At 43.5% G+C, this 21,691-nt stretch overlaps 1 protein-coding gene across 2 annotated transcripts in view; it reads left to right on the forward strand.

Annotated features, from left to right (window-relative positions):
• The window catches only part of LOC126162986 (uncharacterized), a 337,797-nt gene that overhangs the window by 162,156 nt on the left and 153,950 nt on the right, over nucleotides 1-21,691 (forward strand). For both annotated transcript variants that reach the window (XM_049919842.1, XM_049919843.1), the window contains exon 2: nucleotides 14,250-14,373. In XM_049919842.1, the coding sequence (XP_049775799.1) occupies nucleotides 14,250-14,373 (124 nt within the window). The remainder of the gene's footprint in view (nucleotides 1-14,249; nucleotides 14,374-21,691) is intronic.

The following is a 21,691-nucleotide window of genomic DNA, read 5'->3' on the forward strand; positions in this document are numbered from 1 at the left end:
ATAGGCCCTACATACATTTCATGTACGGAATTATTACTTGAAAAGCCTTAACAGACAATTAACACCCAGACGCGTCGCCTGAAGGCCGAAGTAATCCCCGGCGTCCCTGGGCGGCCCACACGCGCAGGCCGCGCCGCTCACACAATGCTCATTGTGAGGATCGCCTGATTAACAGCGCGGGACGCGACGCTTAATTATGCGGCGCCATTGTTGCTGCGGGGATTTCCCCCCCCCCCCCCCTCCGCGTCCGACACTCCTGACCGCTGTTGCCGCGCCCACGAACGCCACACTTTTATGTCCGTCTGTCCAGCTCTCGACTACTTGCCTCCGTCCACGCTGCAGACCGATGACGTCATAAGGAAATCGGCGACTCTGCCGATCTGTACCAGGGTAATACTCACTCGACAAGACTTCACACAAGCCTGACGTCTTTTTGATGTTACATTCAGTGTCAAAGACAGCAGGAATTGCTATCGACTATCGTTAGCGTTCGATGTGAGGCGCTTGGGACCGCCGTATTGGATTTCGTGGTTGATAGTTATCGTATCATAGCTTCCATGTTATCAAAATATGTCGTTTCGAAGCAACGACACGCAGCAGACACGTAGTTCTTGCTACCATTTGTTATAATTAAACTCCACATAATGAATGTAATGAGGCCTAAGCTACAACATAATAACTGTACTGTAATCGCAAACAAAACAAAGTTGACACTCGGCGCGGTGGCTGATGGGAGCGACCGTAAAGGCATTTCCAATTTACAGTCGCTCCCATCAGCCACCGCGCCGAGTTTCAAAATGGTTCAAATGGCTCTGAGCACTATGGGACTTAACATCTGAGGTCATCAGTCCACTAGAACTTAGAACTACTTAAACCCAACTAAGGACATCACACACATCCATGCCCGAGGCAGGATTCGAACCTGCGACCGTAGCGGTCGCGCGGTTCCAAACTGAAGCGCCTAGAACCGCTTGGCCACAACGGCCGGCGCGCCGAGTTTCAATTCTGTTTGCGCGATTTTTACTTCCGTCAGGTCATCGTGATGTAGTGGTTATGGGTGTGGATTTATGAAGTACAAAGTGGCAAGTTCGTGCCTAACAGTTTCCAATGTTCCTTCTTTCTTTCTTCTTTCGCCTTTGCGTTTCTGAAAGATTCTGGGACTTGCTCATTAATTTAATAGGAATATTTTCTGTATTTGATGCTACGTACAAATAAGAGGGCTCTCTCAGGAGTGAGTTGTCATTGTCAACAATTTACAAATTAAGCAGGGGACACGGAGATGCTAGTAAATATTCAAAACACGTTTGCTAACACAGACTACCACTCAGAATGTAAACCATAGACAATACTGATACATTAGCAAAAGAATTAAAGAATTAAAAATTAGCCTCGTCTCACATATCTTTAAAGTTCTAAAAAAAATTTACAAGCTGGTTCTGCTAGGACACATCTCTACCAAACAAGAATGTCTTCAATTAAAGTACATCTTTAACCGCCAGTGTGACATTTTTCGTCATCTTATTACCCACAAAGTGTGCCAATAACGACGTGTTTTCGAGAGAACCTCAATGTGCTCATGTTTTGAAACAGTATTTATTGAGAGAAAGTATGTTAAATGTCCAGCCGCTTTTATTTAATTGCCAGAATGGCTATCCACGCTTTTTAATTGCAGACATTCCGGGCCCATTGGGATGCATCTTTTTGACGGAGCCACTCCACCGCACAATTTTGTCGGTCGTTAGTGCGAGAGTCTAGCGACCATCTTTCAGTAACGTGAACTTATTTCCATTACTTGTGAATCAGTCTTGTGTAAGATCACACCGATAGAATTTCGGACTTTCCGCAGGAGTATGGCCGCGCCTACTTCGCCTGACGTAACTAAGCGGTGCGAGCTATCTTCACCACGCACCCACCAATGCTGGTGCGGTAAGAAAACCCGTGCTTATCATCCTTTGTGTTCGTATCTCTCATGATCAATCACTGTATCTCCTGTACGTTACTTTTGATTGTTTCTCAATTTCCTTTGGGCCTGACGATCTTTATTACTTCATTTCTGATGAACGACCAGCTATCCAGTGGATGGATTTCGTTCCATGCTGTAACAAGACTACCTCCCATTTTCATGCATTACTCCATTAATTATTGCTTGCCTGTTACTGTTTCTGGCTACCAGTGTCTCTCAGCGTATCACTCATTCTGCCGGAAACACCTGCCTCAGTGTCGTCATCTGATGCTGCCACGATTCGGAGACAGAAGCTCTGCTGGTAAGAATTATTTCATCTGCTGATACGGAAGTTGTGTTAGAAAGGTCATCTAATTCATTGTAATTGATCTCGCTCTCTTCGTCGGTTTTATTTCGGGCACGCTACACTCCCCTGTATATGCACAAGCATTTTTAAACATACTTTCGTCGTCAGGTTCTTACTTGCATTTAAAAACGTCGGCGAAGGAGGAGAAGATACACTGGGCTGGCAAAGAAGTTACCCACCTCCTATATTTAATTTAAGAGAAACGACTGTAGTGCTGGCTACATCAGAAACCGAACAGCTGACTTTCAGAGATCATTCGCGTGAAACATTGAAAGCGAAATCGATTCAGGCCTTCATCTACATCTTCGTGATTACTCTGCTATGCATTATAAAGTGCCTGGCAGAGGGTTCAATGAACCACCTTCAAGCTGTCCCTCTACAGTTCCAATCTCGAACGGCGCGCGGGAAAAACGAGCACTTAAATTTTTCTGAGCGAGCCCTAATTTATGTTGTTTTATCGTGATGATCATTTCTCCCTATGTAGGTGGGTGCCAACAGAATCGGAGGAGAAAACTGGTGATCGAAATTCCATGAGAAGATCCCGTCGCAAAGAAAAATGCCTTTGTTTCAATGATTGCCACTCCAATTCATGTATCATGTCTGTGGCTCCATCTCCCCTATTTCGCGATAATACAAAACGAGCAGCCCTTCTTTGTACTTTTTCGATGTCATTTGTCAGTCCCACCTGATGCGGATCCCACACCGCACAGCAGTACTCCAGAATAGGGCGGACAAGCGTGGTGTAAGCAGTCTCTGTAGTAGAACTGTTGCATCTTCTAAGTGTTCTGCTCTACCCGCAATACTATCTATGTGATCGTTCCAATTTAGGTTATTTGTAATTGTAACCCCTAAGTATTTAGTTGCATTTACAGCCTTAAGATTTGTGTGACTTATCGCGTAATCGAAATTTAGCGGATTTCTTTTTAGTACTCATGCGAATATCTTCAGACTTTTCCTTATTTAGCGTCGATTGCCACTTTTCGCACCATACAGATGTCTTATCTAAATAGTTTTGCAATTCTTTTTGGTCATCTGATGACTTTACAAGACGGTAAATGATACGTAAACTCGTCAACGAAAATCGGTTTCCGACATTCGTGTTCCGCCTTTAGAAGTCGTGTTACATGTAAACGCAGCAACTAAACCCTTGTATTCATTATTGAACATGTGGACAATGTGGTGTACATTCCAAATTTTTCTCTTGGAAAGATCACATTTTGGTGGTCATCGATGCTTCATTGCTTGCTTGCGTCGCGATCATGTGCTAACAAGTACGGTTTCTTCCAATGAATGAGTTTTATATCAAATGCAAACAGAATGAGTGTTAGATGCTCTTCACTGATGAAATACTACAGTATCTCCTCAACTGAGTCTATGCTACAGACGATAAGTTGCATGTAGTATATGTACTTGTATGTGCTGTAGAAGTATGTTGAAAATAGGTTAACGGATAGGACAAGAATGAAGTTCTCTGCAGAATCTACGAAGACAGAAAAAAAAATGACAAGAAGAAGTTACAGAATGATACAACATATGTTGAGACATCAGGTGATGACTTCGAAAGTACTAGGAACTGTGGAGGGCGAAAACTGCAGGAGAAGACAGAGACTGTAATTCACCCAAGAAGTAATTGAGGACGTAGGTTGCAAGTGCTACCCCGAGATGAAGAGGTTGACACAAGTGAGGAATTCGTGGTGGGCCGCATCAATCCAGTCAGAAGACAGTTGCGTCACAAACAAAACGCGCAGGATTGTTCTCCTAAATGTCTATTTTGAGTCGTATTGGACTTAACTAATTATTTGAACGGAATGTCTTTCATTGGAGTCTAAAATTATACACAGTCAAGTTTTCAGACTCTTTAAGTTATAGCAACTGCAAAGCACTCATTCATTTCTAGATATGTACAGCGTCAAAGAGTCACTAAGGCACCTGAATGAACCTAAAATTCCTTAGTGACTCATGGATACTGTGTACAGTACCTGCAAATTACTGGTTACTCTGCTGCTACTGTAATCCGCATACGTTCAGTGCTTGAACGTAACAGATAATCACTGTAAAAAAACTTTAGCATTATTTTGCAATAAAATAAATTTCAATAATTCAGCTGTCGCGGATTTTTGCACTTGACGGTAATAAAGCTTTCATAGATCATTTCATCTTGAAATGTCATATTTTTTGAGAATTATGTGTGAGAAATCGCAGAGAAGTTGCAGTAAAGTAGCATACTGTTTTCTGTAAGCCACTCGCTAATGTTGCCCATTATTATACTGACTAAAAGATTTACAATATAGTCCACATCATTTGTAATGAGACCTACTTTGGCTGACTTTCATGTTTCAACAACGGTAGTACCTTCCACCGAAAAAAATACATAAAATCGATCGAAGATAGGCAAGAAACCGATATTGTTAAGGTGCCTTTTTTTAACTTGTGGATAAAACATTGGAGACTTCGATTCATGATTGGGACACGAACACTTCTCAAGTGAGTTAAATGTAAGGGATAGTACAAAACCTGCTGCTAGATAAGATCACCAATAATTACTAACGTGGAACCGCACACTGGAACGTGGGAATAATCGCGTTTAGGGCCCGCTGTGTAGGCAAGGAATGAGAACGCGTTGGCGAAGCCGCCACTTGGCTGTCAGGACTGCCGAGTGAGTCACCGGCAGTGCGTGAAGGCGTGCGGCGACCTGGACATCGATCCGCTGCCTCGTCACGCAAGGGCGTACCTCATATGGACGCTACTGGTCGAGGCAGTTCGTTACTGACGGTAGTAGTTGGTAAAATTCTGGATGGACTATTGACGATACTGCCTATGTCGTGAATGATACAAGTCCCTTCTATGCTGTCAAGATGATTACATATAAGAAGCGGCGAATCACTACCTACATGTAACCGATTCGAAACATGATAGCAGAAGAAATTTTAATCGCTAAAATGCGACCTCCAGTGGGAGGAGACAAATGAATCTGAAAGTCTCTTTTGCGCGCCACTGAAGCGGGATCAAATATCAAACATTGTCGGTCTTCTTTAAGCTTTTTGGAAGGAGTAGATTTTGAGCAAGCAGCAACATTCGCAACACCCGTTCACTCCATGCATACACTACTCTCCATTAGCAAGCAACACACTCAGCCGTAACGTATGATACTACATATTAAGAGTTGTCAGACACCGTTTATTTGGTGTTTCGTGAGATACTTACAATTTTGTTTTCTTAGCGCCTCTGTTGAGTCAACTCAGGAAAAGACTGATTGCACGCTCTTTCACACGAAGCCCGGCGTCAACTGTAGTCGTGTTTAGGCTCACATTACAAAGAAATTGGCCGCGCGGGATTAGCCGAGCGGTCAAGGGCACTAGAGTCATGGTCTGTGCGGCTGATCCTGGCGGAGGTTCGAGTCCTCCCTCGGGCATGGATGTGTGTGTTTGTCCTTAGGATAATTTAGGTTGTGTAAGCTTGTGGTCAAACTAACTTCATGAGCCCAACCTATTGAAAAACAGTCAATTTAGGAAGACGTGGTATTCTACAGTTCAAGGATATTTATTGTTGAAACTTCCTGGCAGATTAAAACTGTGTGCCGGACCGAAACTCGAACTAGGGACCTTTGCCTTTCGCGGGCAAGTGCTCTACCATCTGAGCTACCCAAGCACGACTCACGCCCCGTCCTCACAGATTTACTTCTGCCAGTACTCGTCTCCTACCCTCCAAACTTTACAGAAGCTCTCCTGCGAACCTGGCAGAACTAGCACGCCTGAAAGAAAGGATATTGCGAAGACATGGCTTAGACATAACCTAGAGAATGTTTCCAGAAGTTTCATATCAGTGCACACTCCGCTGGAGAGTGAAAATCTCGTTCTGGAAACATCCCCCAGGCTGTGGCTAAGCTATGTCTCCGCAATATCCTTTCTTTCAGGAGAGCTAGTTCTGTCAGGTTCGCAGGAGAGCTTCTGTAAAGTTTGGAAGGTAGGAGACGAGGTACTGGCAGACGTAAAGCTGTGAGGACGGGGCGTGACTCGTGCTTGGGTAGCTCAGATGGTAGAGCATTTGCCCGGGAAAGGCAAAGGTCCCAAGTTCGAGTCTCGGTCCGGCACACAGTTTTAATCTGCCAGGGAGTTTCATATCAGCGCATACTCCGCTGCGGAGTGAAAATCTCATTCAGGGATATTTATTGTTGCTGATACCATAAGGCGAAAAATAATTAGTATTTCCACCAGTGCCTAATTTCGGGGCTATGACGCCACATAACGTAATGCTCCAGGCTTCTCAATTGAGGAGAGATCCAGCGACCTTGCTGGTAAGGTAGGGTTTGGTAAACACGGTAACAGGCAGCAGAAATTCTCACCAACAAGTTCAAAAATAGATCTGAGCATTATGGGACTTAACATCTGAGGTCATCAGTTCCCTAGAACTTAGAACTACTTAAACCTAACTAACCTAAGGAGATCACACACATCCATGCCCGAGGCAGGATTCGAACCTGCGACCGTAGCGGTCTTGCGGTTCCGGACTGAAGCGCCTAGAACCGCACGGCCGCCAGACAAGTCTTCGCTGGTCATCGGGGCCTCGAGTCTCACTGACTGGAGTAGAATTGTCTTCAGTGATGAGTCTCGCTTCAAACTGAGCCCCGAGGACCAGTGAAGACGTGTCTCGAGACACGCCAGACAGCGGTGGGATCCCAACCTGATTGTCGCTGGCCATACGGCCCGACATCCAGGCGTGATGGTCTGGGGTGCCATTTCATTTCTTAGCAGGTTCCCTTTGGTTTTCATCCGCGGTACCGTTACATCACAGCGGTACGTCGACGATATTCTGCGCCCCTACGCCTTGTTTCACTACCCTTCGTGGCAGTCGATCCTGGGCTTAAATGTCAGCAAGATAAAGCGCACCCATACACGGCAAGTGTTTCTACTGCTTATCTTCGCATTTGCCAAACCCTACCTCTCCCTCCAGTTGAGAACGTTTCGAGCATTATGGGAAGACCCTTCAACCACCTCGAGATTTTGACGATCTAACGCACCAATTTCTACAGAATTTAGCACGAAATCCCTCAGGACATCCAACAACTCTGTCAATCAATGCCAAGCCGAATAAATGCTTACATAAGAGCCGGAGGTGCAGCAACGGTTCATTCATTTGCTCAGCTGGTGAAGCTCTTTCTCTTGAATAAGTCAAATTTTCTAAAATTGTGATCATTTGTTTGTCTGTAGATGTACAACACATCTACCGATTTCCATCCCAACTGGGTAATTCCTTTTAATTCCTACGTGGTGCGTCCTTTTTTTGTCTTAGGTGGTAAGTAGAAAGGACACTGTGTCACGAATGAGCAGTGTACGATGATTTGCCGGCCCTTGCGGCCGAGCGGTTCTAGGCGCTTCAGTCTGGAACCGCGCTGCTGCTACGGTCGTAGGTTCGAATCGTGCCTCGGGCATGGATGTGTGTGATGTCCTTAGGTTAATTAGGTTTAAGTAGTTCTAAGTCTAGGGAACTGATGACCTCAGATGTCAGGTCCCATAGTGCTTAGAGTCATTTGAACTATTTGTATGGTGATTTGGGACTTAAGGCAGTTCAGTTTTGACGTCGCTTGTATTTGCAAATGCAATAATATGTTACTAGAGAGCCGTGACACTAATAAGAACTACATATGGTTGGTGTGACACCGAAACAGTTTATGCAGTGCAAAGAATGTGAAATTTTGAATTGAAAAGTTAGTTTAGTGATTGTTATTCCTTTAGACGAGACAGACTGGGGCGCAGTAAGAAGACAGAAGGAATATTGAGGTATAACGTCCCCTTGATGGCGCGGTCGTTAGGCACGGAGCAAATGGATTGGAAAGGAACATGTCGAGGCATCCCGACAATTGTTTAAGGGATTTGTGGAAGTGTGGAAAGCCTATCCTGGTTGCCCAGACAACTATTTGTACCGTCGTCCTCCCATTCAGCGTCCTCTGCCTTACCACTTCTCTCAGTGTCCGCAAATATTGTTTGGTAATTGTAGTAAATCACCGCGCTATACACAAAAGCTTTTAATTTTTTACCGCCTGGCAGAATCATGTGCTCAACATTCTTACTCTGAAAATCTCCACTAAAGTCGAGGAAGAATCGTTGAGGAATATTACCTTTCGTGATCTTCAGTATTCTGCATGGGTATCTACGGTTACGAGATTTTAAACGTGGCTGAAACAGCAACTGTTGAAATACTTCACGATAAAGGATGACAGCCTGCAACTGTTTTGGCTGTCATCCTTTATCGTGAAGTATCTACAGTTAGTTTTCGGACGAAGCAAAACAGGTCCATCAGCGTAATTGTAGGAAGACCAGTGTTGTTAGAAATTCACGATATTCTATCTTCGTTGAAGCTGAGGGTCAAGAAAATAGAGGACATCGCCTCACAGGAAAACAAGAGGAAAACCAAGCTCGTAAAGACGGGTTCCCTTTACCTCTTAGTGGGACTGCGAGCTGTTGTACGCTGCCCTCAGTATTGCAAAGTGCTTGCCTGCATTTCCGCACCCGCATGAGAAGTAGCGCTTATCTCCACCAGGGGTTTCATAAAGTTGTGGCGCTGCAAAGCTCATATATGACATGTAAAACTGAGTTTCTACAGTTTTCTCTGGATGTAGTTTAACGTTCACCTGGTAAACAGATTGTTCACTTAGGTATTAGTTCCATGTAGCCCAATGGAGTGGTATGACAGTCAACAAAACGAAAGTTTTATTATTACGCCTTGAGATAATTGTCCAATAACGAGAAGTGATTTCGGTGAGGGAATGGTCATTACGAATTAAGTAATTACTTACATTTAGTAAAATTTGTATAGTATGTGTCCTTATGATCACGGGGTAGTACACTTTCCGACAGAATGCCTTGGCCAATAGTAGAACCTCCACTAGCTACAACTGAATGAAACTAGTATTCGAGTACACGGTGACAACCATATACACTCCTGGAAATTGAAATAAGAACACCGTGAATTCATTGTCCCAGGAAGGGGAAACTTTATTGACACATTCCTGGGGTCAGATACATCACATGATCACACCGACAGAACCACAGGCACATAGACACAGGCAACAGAGCATGCACAATGTCGGCACTAGTACAGTGTATATCCACCTTTCGCAGCAATGCAGGCTGCTATTCTCCCATGGAGACGATCGTAGAGATGCTGGATGTAGTCCTGTGGAACGGCTTGCCATGCCATTTCCACCTGGCGCCTCAGTTGGACCAGCGTTCGTGCTGGACGTGCAGACCGCGTGAGACGACGCTTCATCCAGTCCCAAACATGCTCAATGGGGGACAGATCCGGAGATCTTGCTGGCCAGGGTAGTTGACTTACACCTTCCAGAGCACGTTGGGTGGCACGGGATACATGCGGACGTGCATTGTCCTGTTGGAACAGCAAGTTCCCTTGCCGGTCTAGGAATGGTAGAACGATGGGTTCGATGACGGTTTGGATGTACCGTGCACTATTCAGTGTCCCCTCGACGATCACCAGTGGTGTACGGCCAGTGTAGGAGATCGCACCCCACACCATGATGCCGGGTGTTGGCCCTGTGTGCCTCGGTCGTATGCAGTCCTGATTGTGGCGCTCACCTGCACGGCGCCAAACACGCATACGACCATCATTGGCACCAAGGCAGAAGCGACTCTCATCGCTGAAGACGACACGTCTCCATTCGTCCCTCCATTCACGCCTGTCGCGACACCACTGGAGGCGGGCTGCACGATGTTGGGGCGTGAGCGGAAGACGGCCTAACGGTGTGCGGGACCGTAGCCCAGCTTCATGGAGACGGTTGCGAATGGTCCTCGCCGATACCCCAGGAGCAACAGTGTCCCTAATTTGCTGGGAAGTGGCGGTGCGGTCCCCTACGGCACTGCGTAGGATCCTACGGTCTTGGCGTGCATCCGTGCGTCGCTGCGGTCCGGTCCCAGGTCGACGGGCACGTGCACCTTCCGCCGACCACTGGCGACAACATCGATGTACTGTGGAGACCTCACGCCCCACGTGTTGAGCAATTCGGCGGTACGTCCACCCGGCCTCCCGCATGCCCACTGTACGCACTCGCTCAAAGTCCGTCAACTGCACATACGGTTCACGTCCACGCTGTCGCGGCATGCTACCAGTGTTAAAAGACTGCGATGGAGCTCCGTATGCCACGGCAAACTGGCTGACACTGACGGCGGCGGTGCACAAATGCAGCGCAGCTAGCGCCATTCGACGGCCAACACCGCGGTTCCTGGTGTGTCCGCTGTGCCGTGCGTGTGATCATTGCTTGTACAGCCCTCTCGCAGTGTCCGGAGCAAGTATGGTGGGTCTGACACACCGGTGTCAATGTGTTCTTTTTTCCATTTCCAGGAGTGTAGTTTAACGTTCAGCTGGTAAACAGATTGTTCACTTAGGTATTAGTTCCATGTAGCCCAATGGAGTGGTATGACAGTCAACAAAACGAAAGTTTTATTATTACGCCTTGAGATAATTGTCCAATAACGAGAAGTGATTTCGGTGAGGGAATGGTCATTACGAATTAAGTAATTACTTACATTTAGTAAAATTTGTATAGTATGTGTCCTTATGATCACGGGGTAGTACACTTTCCGACAGAATGCCTTGGCCAATAGTAGAATCTCCACTAGCTACAACTGAATGAAACTAGTATTCGAGTACACGGTGACAACCATATATTTCCTTGTTCTGGGTTTAGAACAAAGTCATGCCATACTTTTCAAGTCCAATATTTTCGTCTTTCACTCTTAGCTTTACTTCCAGTCACCAGGACTGCAGTTTGCTGGGTCATACTCCAGTGGAAAATTTCGTGCACTTTTCCAAAACTTGATGTACGGTGTACTAAACATAGTGCCCAACCACATTTTCAAGACATCAGCAACGGTCTGAGAAAGTTCGTTCATGTTACGAACTTACTGCTATAATGTACACAGCAGTAAGCCATTTGCTGAGACTTGTGCAGCTGTTGCGATGATGCTGGATACGAACTATATTGACTCGAGCACACTCCGCTGTAGAGTGGAAATCTCATATCGACTCTCGCTTGAAATGTTTATATCTATCAGAGGATACTTAAATATTCTGATGGGTGGTTAAGGATGAAACTTTCCACTTGAAAATGTCCTTACCGTCGAAACCGTGCAGATGAAAATGTTGTTTTTCAGAAAATTCTGAGAGTATCGATAGGTCATTATGCGTGGCACTGATTCTTTGTGTCGCTGCCTAAGACCCTCCAGTAATTACTGTTCATCTGATCGAATCTCCACTCGCAAGCCACTACCACTGTCGCCAGTGCACACTCTAAAGCAAGGTGAGCCCTTCACTCCACCATGCGAGGCAGTCTCTGGGTGAAGGGAAGAAGTGGTGAGGAGCACCCTTCAGAGTCTTTATCAATGACCACCTGAGTAGGAATAGGCATTTTAAATTGATAGCATATTACATTTTCCTACAATGAGCATCAAATATTCCAAATAGAATCTAGAAATCATAGGATATACAATAAAATAATAAACAAATACAGTCTGTGACGTCACATAACGAAATTAAAAATTAATGTCAATTGATTTTATATTCACAAATTCAGTTACATAATAAAAAGGATTAATAAATAACCAGTTTCATAGTTTGCTTCCGAAACTGGTTATGTGAGCTGATCGGGCAGAACATGGAAGTTTATTAAATATCCTTAAGCTGTTGATTAGACGGGAATTCCCTATTCTTGGCAGCCTGTGCCTTGTTGTTTCTAATTTTATTTTGTATCTAGTGTTATGGTGGTGTATGTCTTTCCTCATTTCAAAATCCGATAGATTAATGACTGTTAATATTTTGAGCTCTATGAATAGTGCCTGGCAGTGTCTAATCTACCAGCATTGCTCATCGCCCATATCATATTCTTTTGAATTTTTCGAATTTTACTGATGTGAGGATAATGTCCCCATATCTGCGTCCCATACTCTACATTGGACTGAAATTGTTTTCTTACTACGCCACTCAGTTTCAGCATTAAACAAGAAATTCGAGATAATTTTGCACAGGTATGGTTGATGTGTGTTTCCCAAGTTAACTTGGAGTCTACTTGAATTCCTAGAATTTTAATTGTTTTCACCTCTACCTCTTATGACAATCCTAGTATAATCTGCTGGTTTTTATCAGGTTACACAGCAGTATATTTGATGAGCACCAAATTAGTGCTGCTTCCATGCCATCTTGAATCATATCTTGAAGAACTAATGTGTTCTTATGCTGAGCTAGCAATGATGTCTCATCGACACGACAAATAACATAATTGGGAACACAGTGAGGTAAATCATAGACTGCAATTATATAAAAAGAAGGGCCCAAGGACAGAACCTTGTGGGACCACTGTTTTAACTTCTTGTAGCTGTGAGTGCCTGTTTCTGACAAACTGTTTCCTATTGTTTAGGTATGATACAATTACTGCCAATGCAGAGTCTTGCACACCATATAATTTGAGTTTAGCAAGTTAGATATCATGAGAAATACAGTCAAATGGGTTTCTTAAATCACAAAAAAGAAGTGAAACTATTCATTCACAATTGAGAGGGCAGCAGTGGTAGTATTACTTCCCTTGCGCAAGCCAAATTAACTATTCGAATGTAGATTATGTGACTCAAAGTAATTGTTTAGTTAGCTGCAAATGAGAGATTCAAATATTTTGGAGGAAATACGAACCATTGAAACTGGTCGGTAATTTTGGAGATCATGTTTGTCGGCTTTTTTGTTCACTGGTATAACTTTCGATATTATCAGTGTTGTAGGAAATACGCCAAACTCTAAACGTCGACTATTTTAGAAGGAAATATGAAGCGGCCTAACAACCCAGAAGATTTTAACTTTAATTCCACGATATACTGTTAAGTCTTAGAAATCGCACTTCCATGGTCAATTATCAACGCAATGTAAATTCTTGAGAAACCATTTCAGTCAGTGGTCACGGACGGCATTTTCAATAGACAGTACCATCATCAGCTCTAGTGGGCAAACACCCATCGTAGACTGTATCTACTGTCAATCGCACAAATACTCGTTTATTTCGTCGGCCACTCCAACCAACTACAGCCTACTCTTGGGTGCAGAGGGCGCTTACAATTAAACTTCCGCTACTTGAGAGGGCCCCATGAAAAACTAGTGATCGTAGGATAATGAAACACTGTTGAAACATTTGTAAGGACACGTGGAAGATAAATACTGAATAAACCATTAAAAGAAATACATTTTAATTTCCACATGATAGGGAAACATTTTTTAATTGCGTACCATCTGCCTGTAAGCGCATTAGAGAAACCATTTCACAATTGTTCGACAGCACTTTTCGAACGGTGGACCATGGAATGTTTACCTGTCGTGACAGAACTTGTGCACTGCTTGATGATCGCATATTGTGACCAGCATTCTTAGCCATGGCAACAGGAAATTCTGCAACAATTTTTGGCGAAATCGGCCGTCGGTCTCTCCCAGGAGCAATTCCAAAAACGACAATTAATTCGACCTTCCGAATCGCGTTCTTCAATCACAGTGTGGATAGAGGACCTCTCCATATTCCATTAAAGCGTCGATACTGGCGAAGAGCAGCAGTGCTATTGCTGTTGATTTGATAAAACTGCTTTACGAGTGAATCCCTACTCACCTTGTCCAGACCCACGTTGACTGTCTGTCATTGTAATGTACATCGGTGCTTGTTTGTCAATCCTACGACGCCGTACCAGTACCGGCACCTAACGACAAGTCATTACACTAACACTACTAACAACGCAAATCCTGCACTGCACAGTCTCAACATCATTCCTATAAAGTTGCCTACGCATACGGTAAATAGTTTTCCGTCTGCCCTGGCCCAAGTAGCGAAAGTTAATTACGACCACCCTGTGATTTTACAGTTTTTATCATGCGCTGACGACGTGTCTCTGTTTGTGTGTGCAGCAATACGCGGCGAAACGCGGCGGCCAAGACAACCTGCTGGACAACATGAACAAGAAGTACTACTACTACACCCGCACCAAAGGACTCTTCCGCATCTGCTACCCCAAGGAGCGCCCGCCCACAAGTAAGTAGCTGGCCTCGTTTTTAATCGACATACAGTCAAACTAGGCGTGAGTGTATGTACTGTTTATTTATTGGCTGTTGGTCCTACACACAGGGTCAAACTACACAGATGGCAAATAAGATTCTAAACCGTGTACTCGACACGGTCAGAAATGAATAGGTGGCGCTATCAACGACGATGCAGAAACATAAAGCAGGTTATAAACAAGCGTGTAGCACGTATCGCTCACTCAAGACGTCGTATTGTCTGAAATATTCATTTGTGATCACTGGTTCTCTACAATAGTTTAGCTTTTGATCGTAAAAGTTTGGAACACCCGTTTTCATAGGCCGTTTTTGTTCGTAGCACTCAAAATCCCTAAACAGATATTCGCAGTGCTTTTGTGTGACACGCACAAACAGTGATTTTCATCATATCAACAATATATATATATATATATATATATATATATATATATATATATAAGGTACCAACATCTGGGTGGTAAAAACTTAAAAAGGTGTCCCTCATACTACTATCCACAATCTGTCAGTGATGCGGAAGTGTTGATTAAGTTTCATTTAAAGTTAGGCATGTGCTATGCTGGCAAATCGTCGATGTTGATTTCGATTTCGTTGTTGGAGTATAAACACCGATAGCCGATAATAATCGATCTCAGAACATCGATATATCTAACATCGATGTTAAGTGATGCATATACAGGGTGTAAACGGTAAATGATTATTAAGTTCCACGTTGTTGTTGGTGAAGTCGAGACGAACAAATTAATACGGAACAATTTTGGTCTATCAGGCCGGTATACAATACCAAATTGGTCTACAGTAGCCACCTAAGCTAATGCGCATGCGCATCACGCGAGATTTTCAATATCCTCTCGCACTCTTAAGTCACCGTCTTAGACAGCTATTTCGTTAACATGCTTTGCACTTTCCCGTGAGGGTAGTAAAGGAAGAAGACTTGGAAAACTAATTACGTTTACAATTTGATCGAAACTTAACCTAAATAAGGACAGAAGTTTCGTAGTAAGAAAGCCAGTCAGGGAAAAACGATGTAATTGCTCATTTTTTGCTGTGAAAATTCACAATATGTTGACGTAAAAAGGACACTTTTTGCAATAAAAAGAAATAAACTCTCGCTGCGCTCATGCATTGTAGCTTAGGAGGCTTTTGTAGGACGGCCTGAGATTCTTTCCTGGCTTGGTAACCACAAATGTCCTGCATCAATTTGTTCGTCTCATCTTCATCAACACCATTGTGTATGTTGTAAACAGTTGTCGTTTGTACCCGGCACACAGGTGGGCAAAGTAAAACTGTCCTGGAAAATATTGCATGTGCCTTAAGATAGGCAACCCAACTTACACATCCATGCTGGTAGTATATGATGTAAGTTGGGTTGCCTATCTTTAGTTGCATGAAATATTTTTCAGGGCTCCCTGAAGAACGGCGTGAACGCAACACACAAATACATCTGATGCCATATTTATTAATCAATAAGTACATCAATAATTAACTTATGTTTTCGACAACGTTTTACATACTGATTGTAATGCTTTTTATTATCTGTTCGTAGTTCCACTAATAATCCAGATATAAATTTATTCTTATTGCTCACTCCACAGTTAGGGTAACATGGAATTCTCTTCCACTTTTGTAGCGTTTTTCGTAATAACGTAAAAAGTAACAACCGTTGCCATCGCTTGTCGACGAATACAACGTCCCTTCACTGCCGCATCATATCGTGAAAAAAATGGTTCAAATGGCTCTGAGCACTATGGGACTTAACTTCTGAGGTCATCAGTCCCCTAGAACTTACAACTACATAAACTTAACTAATCTAAGGACATCACACACATCCATGCCCAAGGCAGGATTCGAATCTGCGACCGTAGTGGTCGCGCGGTTCCAGACTGTCGCGCCTAGAACCGCTCGGCCACTCCGGCCGGCCATATCGTGAAGTCTTCAACGATACGCAGACTCTGACAGAATTAGAGAGAGTGAAAAGTTTGTATCGCTCGATATAATTAAACGAAGGAAAACGGAAAAAAAGACACAATAATTATCTTTCAAAGTAACAGACGACCGAGTAAATTATTCGAATACCGGCAGAGCACAAACATTTGAGAAAGCTTAATTATGGGTATGTTGGCCTCCTTTACATGATCGCTTGTAGAGGATGTCGCAGAAGGATTGTTCAACATTCAGGGATATGACAGTAACGATCATTCGAAGCAAAAAAGTGCACTAAATAGACTTGGCCACTGTTTCTATGTTTCGATACAGTGTACCTATACATGGAACTGTTTCAGTGTTTCGGAACGGCTGTGGTTCACTGTTTCGAAACAGTGGTGTTTCATTCCGCCCCTGTCTCGGACCAGATTCGATCTCGAGCCAGACACAGAAGCTGTATCGTTGTTTCAAAATAAGGCTGTTTCAGTCCACCTTGGCTTGGAACGGACTAATTGTATCGAAACAGTGATGTTTCATTCCACGCTGTGTCGGACGAGATTCGGGCTCGGTATAGGTACTGAAACACAACATACCGCTTCGTGAAACACTTTCAAGAGTGTCGAAATCTTTTTGACAAGCAATAGCATGAAGCTTAAAATATCCGAAAATAAAGCTTCGTTTCTATCTGACTGTCCTATTCTGAAATGGCGTAACATCTGCTTTGTAAACACTAACCAAACAATAAAACAACGCATACTATTCACATTCAAAATAATAAATATGTGAAAATCATTCAGTTAAATTACACTTTTTTTTACAACATACGTTTCTCTGGTCATGTACAGTAATCATATTAAGAAACGCAAGTAGGCCTACAACAGTTTGAATAAAAAAAGCGTAAAGTGACAGTTATTAGACATATACATAAATTTGATGTAGGTATAATTGCAAGCAATCTGTTTGACGTATCACTGATAGTGTAATGGTGAACGGGAAGGGCTGGGAAGCATAGTGAATTTATAGTAACGGTTCGAAACACCTTAAAAGACAAAATTTTTCTGTTATATTTTGTTATTTATTCGAATTATTTGGCATTATTTGTGAGCCTATAGTCACGGTGCCTATTATCCACAATGATTCCCTTTGTGTGCATGGAAATGGTATATTACCCATACTAACGGAATGTGGGAATCCCAGTAGCATATCCGTTGTTTCTGCAGTTCGCTCCCACCTCCAGTTCCGTTCGTGGTGGTTCTTCTGTCTTCAGCTATGGCTGTCCTCAGCCAATTGAAAAGTATGAAAGTCACACGACACGAAGCAGCGCATTTGCTTCAGGAAATACGAAACTGCCAAGACGCCTAAGTGATAGTTTCATACTTTCTTTGATATGATTAGCGCTCTCGCACCTCATTTATGTTTATATGGACATACTTATACAGTAGACATTCAAGATGATAAAATGTGTAGGTTTATTAGATTACAAAACACAAACTGTTTCACTGTTTCGAAACATCGTATCGAAACCTTACATTGTACTGTTTCATTTGTTTCGAAACAGTTACGTGTTTCAGTTTGCCCATCTCTAGCACTAAACATGGGCCCAAAACTAAACAAGGAAAGAGCTATGCACACTTTTTCATCTGCGCTAATGTGAAACATATCTTTTCTACTGGACAAGGATTCATAGCTCTTAAGGTGTCCGTCCGCAGCTCGTGGTCGTGCGGTAGCGTTCTCGCTTCCCGCGCCCGGGTCCCCGGGTTCGATTCCCGGCGGGGTCAGGGATTTTCTCTGCCTCGTGATGACTGGGTGTTGAGTGATGTCCTTAAATTAGTTAGGTTTAAGTAGTTATAAGTTCTAGGGGACTGAGGACCTTAGATGTTAAGTCCCATAGTGCTCAGAGCCATTTCTTAAGGTGTCCACATTAGAGCCCGCGTTTACTTGATCTTGTTTTTTTTTCGGTAGATACCACCATCCCCCAAAATAGGAAACTAAAGAGCTTGCAGTCGTAGAGATTTGTTTCACACTATCGAACATGAAGCGCTCGTAGCTCTTACTGTTTTCCTCCAAACGATCATTCCTGTCTTATCCCGGAATTCTCACCATTCCTCCAGGGACAACCTGTATTTAAGTAGATCAAAAGTAATTCTTGCGTATCATAAACAGAAAATATACTCACGTAATTTGAAGTAACATTTTTTTAACAGTTGGAAAGAAAACATTTCACGCAATACTGGCATATACTACCTGACACCAGTAAAACGTGAACTGAATGACCAATGAATACGCTTAGCTACAACGGTACCCAGTATTCCAGGTTTAGTCGTCGCCAAGTTTGACATGAATTGTTCTGGCGCCGTTATGAGACACGTCACAAACAGATTTGTTTAAAGGACGAAAAATGTACACACAATGGTAACAGGTAACCTGGCTTCCTCTTTAACATCGATGCCACACTGCTGCAAGGATTTAATGATCGATATTGAAACTACGACTCTTAAACGTATGACATCGATATTTTGTAAATATCAATTATCACCGAACATTCCCATGAGGGGCGTTTGAAAAGTCCGTGCAAAAATAAAAACCACATACATGTTTGAGGTAAACCTTTTTTATTTTTCGACATAGTCTCCTTTTATACTTATACACTTCGTCCAACACTGTTCTAATTTGTTGATCCCTTCCGGATAATAGGAATTGTCCAAGTCTGCAAAATAGCTATTAGTTGCTGCAATCACCTCCTCGTTTGAATAAAATCTTTGTACCGCCACCCATTCCTTGAAATTGGGTAACAAATGGTAGTCCGAGGGAACCAAGTCTGGAGAATACGGGAGATGGGAAACGAGTTGGAATCCTATTTCCATTAATTTTGCAACCACAACTGCTGAAATGTGTGCTGGTGCATTGTCGTGATGGAAAAGGACTTTTTTGCGGTCCAATTGCCGGCGTTTTTCTTGCAGCTCGGTTTTCAAACGGTCCAATAACGATGAATAATACGCGCCTGTAATAGTTTTACCCTTTTCCAGATAGTCTATGAGGATTATCCCTTGCAAATCCCAAAAGACAGTCTCCATAACCTTTCCAGCCGAAGGAATGGTCTTCGCCTTTTTTGGTGCAGATTCTCCCTTGGTAACCCATCGTTTAGATTGTTGTTTGGTCTCAGGAGTATAGTAATGTATCCATGTTTCATCCACAGTGACGAAACGACGCTTAAAGTCCTGCGGATTCATCCTGAACAGCTGCAAACCATCCTTGCAACACTTCACATGATTCCGTTTTTGCCCGCATCTCGTGGTCGTGCGGTAGCGTTCTCGCTTCCCACGCCCGGGTTCCCGGGTTCGATTCCCGGCGGGGTCAGGGATTTTCTCTGCCTCGTGATGGCTGGGTGTTGTGTGCTGTCCTTAGGTTAGTTAGGTTTAAGTAGTTCTAAGTTCTAGGGGACTGATGACCATAGATGTTAAGTCCCATAGTGCTCAGAGCCAGCCATTCCGTTTTTGGTCAAGCGTGAGCAATCGCGGAACCCATCCTGCGGATAGCTTTCTCATGTCCAAGTGCTCATGCAAAATATTATGTACCCGTTCATTCGAGATTCCCACAGCACTAGCAATCTCACGCACCTTAACTCTTCTGTCATCCGTCTACATATCATGGATTTTATCAATGATTTCTGGAGTCGTAACCAACTATCTCACGCACCTTAACTCTTCTGTCATCCATCACCGTATCATGGTGATTTCTGGAGTCGCAACCTCGGCGTCCAGAATGTTCAGCATCACTTGTTCCCATATGGCCACTCTGAAAATTTTGAAACCACTTATAAACTGTTCTAATCGAAGGTGCAGAGTCATCGTAATGTTTATCAAGCTTCTCTTTAGTCTCCTGAGACGTTTTGCCTTTCATAAAATAATGTTTAATCACCACACGAAATTCTTTGTCGTACATTTTTTGACAATCGGAGCGAAAGGCTATTTACAATTTCTACAGAATCTAGATAGCAATTATAAGAGTCAAGGGGCATGAAAGGGAAGCAGTGGTCGGGAAGGGAGTGAGACAGGGTTGTAGCCTATCCCCCATGTTATTCAATCTGTATATTGAGCAAGAAGTAAAGGAAACAAAAGAAAAATTCGGAGTAGGAATTAAAATCTATGGAGAATAAATAAAAACTTTGAGGTTCGCCGATGACATTGTAATTCTGTCAGAGACAGCAAAGGACTTGGGAGAGCAGCTGAACGGAATGGACAGGGTCTTGAAAAGAGGATATAATATGAACATCAAAAAAAGCAAAACGAGGATAATGGAATGTAGTCGAATTAAATCGGATGATGCTGCGGGAATTAGATTAGGAAATGAGACAAAGTAGTAAATGAGTTTTGCTATTTGGCGAGCAAAATAACTCACGATGGTCGAAGTAGAGAGGATATAAAATGTAGACTGGCAATGGCAAGGAAAGCGTTTCTGAAGAAGAGAAATTTGTTAACATCGAGTATAGATTTAAGTGTCAGGAAGTCGTTTCTGAAAGTATTTGTATAGAGTGTAACCATGTATAGAAGTGAAACGTGGACGATAAACAGTTTAGAGAAGAAGAGAATAGAAGCTTTCGAAATGTGGTGCTACACAAGAATGCTGAAGATTAGATGGGTAGATCACATAACTAATGAGGAGGTATTGAACAGAATTGGGGAGAAGAGAAATTTGTGGCGCAACTTGACTAGAAGAAGGGATCGGTTGGTAGGACATATTCTGAGGCATCAAGGGATCACCAATGTAGTATTGGAGGGCAGCATGGAGGGTAAAAATCGTAGAGGGAGACGAAGAGATGAATACACTAAACAGATTCAGAAGGATGTAGGTTGCAGTAGGTACTGGCAGATGAAGAAGCCTGCACAGGATAGAGTAGCATTTAGAGCTGCATCAAACCAGTCTCTGGACTGAAGACCAGAACAACATGGCTGAAATTTGGTGTGCGTTCTTTCCAAAGATGCTACTAACTAAACATGACCTCGATACGCGCCGGTGGTGCCATCTCTCGGACTTTGCACGGACTTTTTAAACGCCTCTCGTACTTGAAGTTAAAAAAAAGGGGGGCAAACGTGTATTTATTCGTATTTTAACGGAAAGCTGTATGGGATGTGAGCAACGTATGTACCCGCAGGCACCGCAGGAAGTGGGGTGGCAGATAACAGCGGCGGCGGACACACGCCACGAGCAGGGAAAGCTTGAGGCGTCCGCGTTATCTCGGAGGCCCGGGCAGCATTGCTCGGTGTGCTTCGGTCACGTTATCGCTTCCGGGCTACTAGTCGCTGGTCAGTGGGACGGCGGCGCGGTCGAGGTGAAGGCTGCGGCGGCCGGCACGGGGGCCGCGGCTGGTTTGT

This window comes from Schistocerca cancellata, chromosome 2, assembly GCF_023864275.1.
Source record: "Schistocerca cancellata isolate TAMUIC-IGC-003103 chromosome 2, iqSchCanc2.1, whole genome shotgun sequence".
Classification (NCBI taxonomy): Eukaryota; Metazoa; Arthropoda; class Insecta; order Orthoptera; family Acrididae; genus Schistocerca; species Schistocerca cancellata.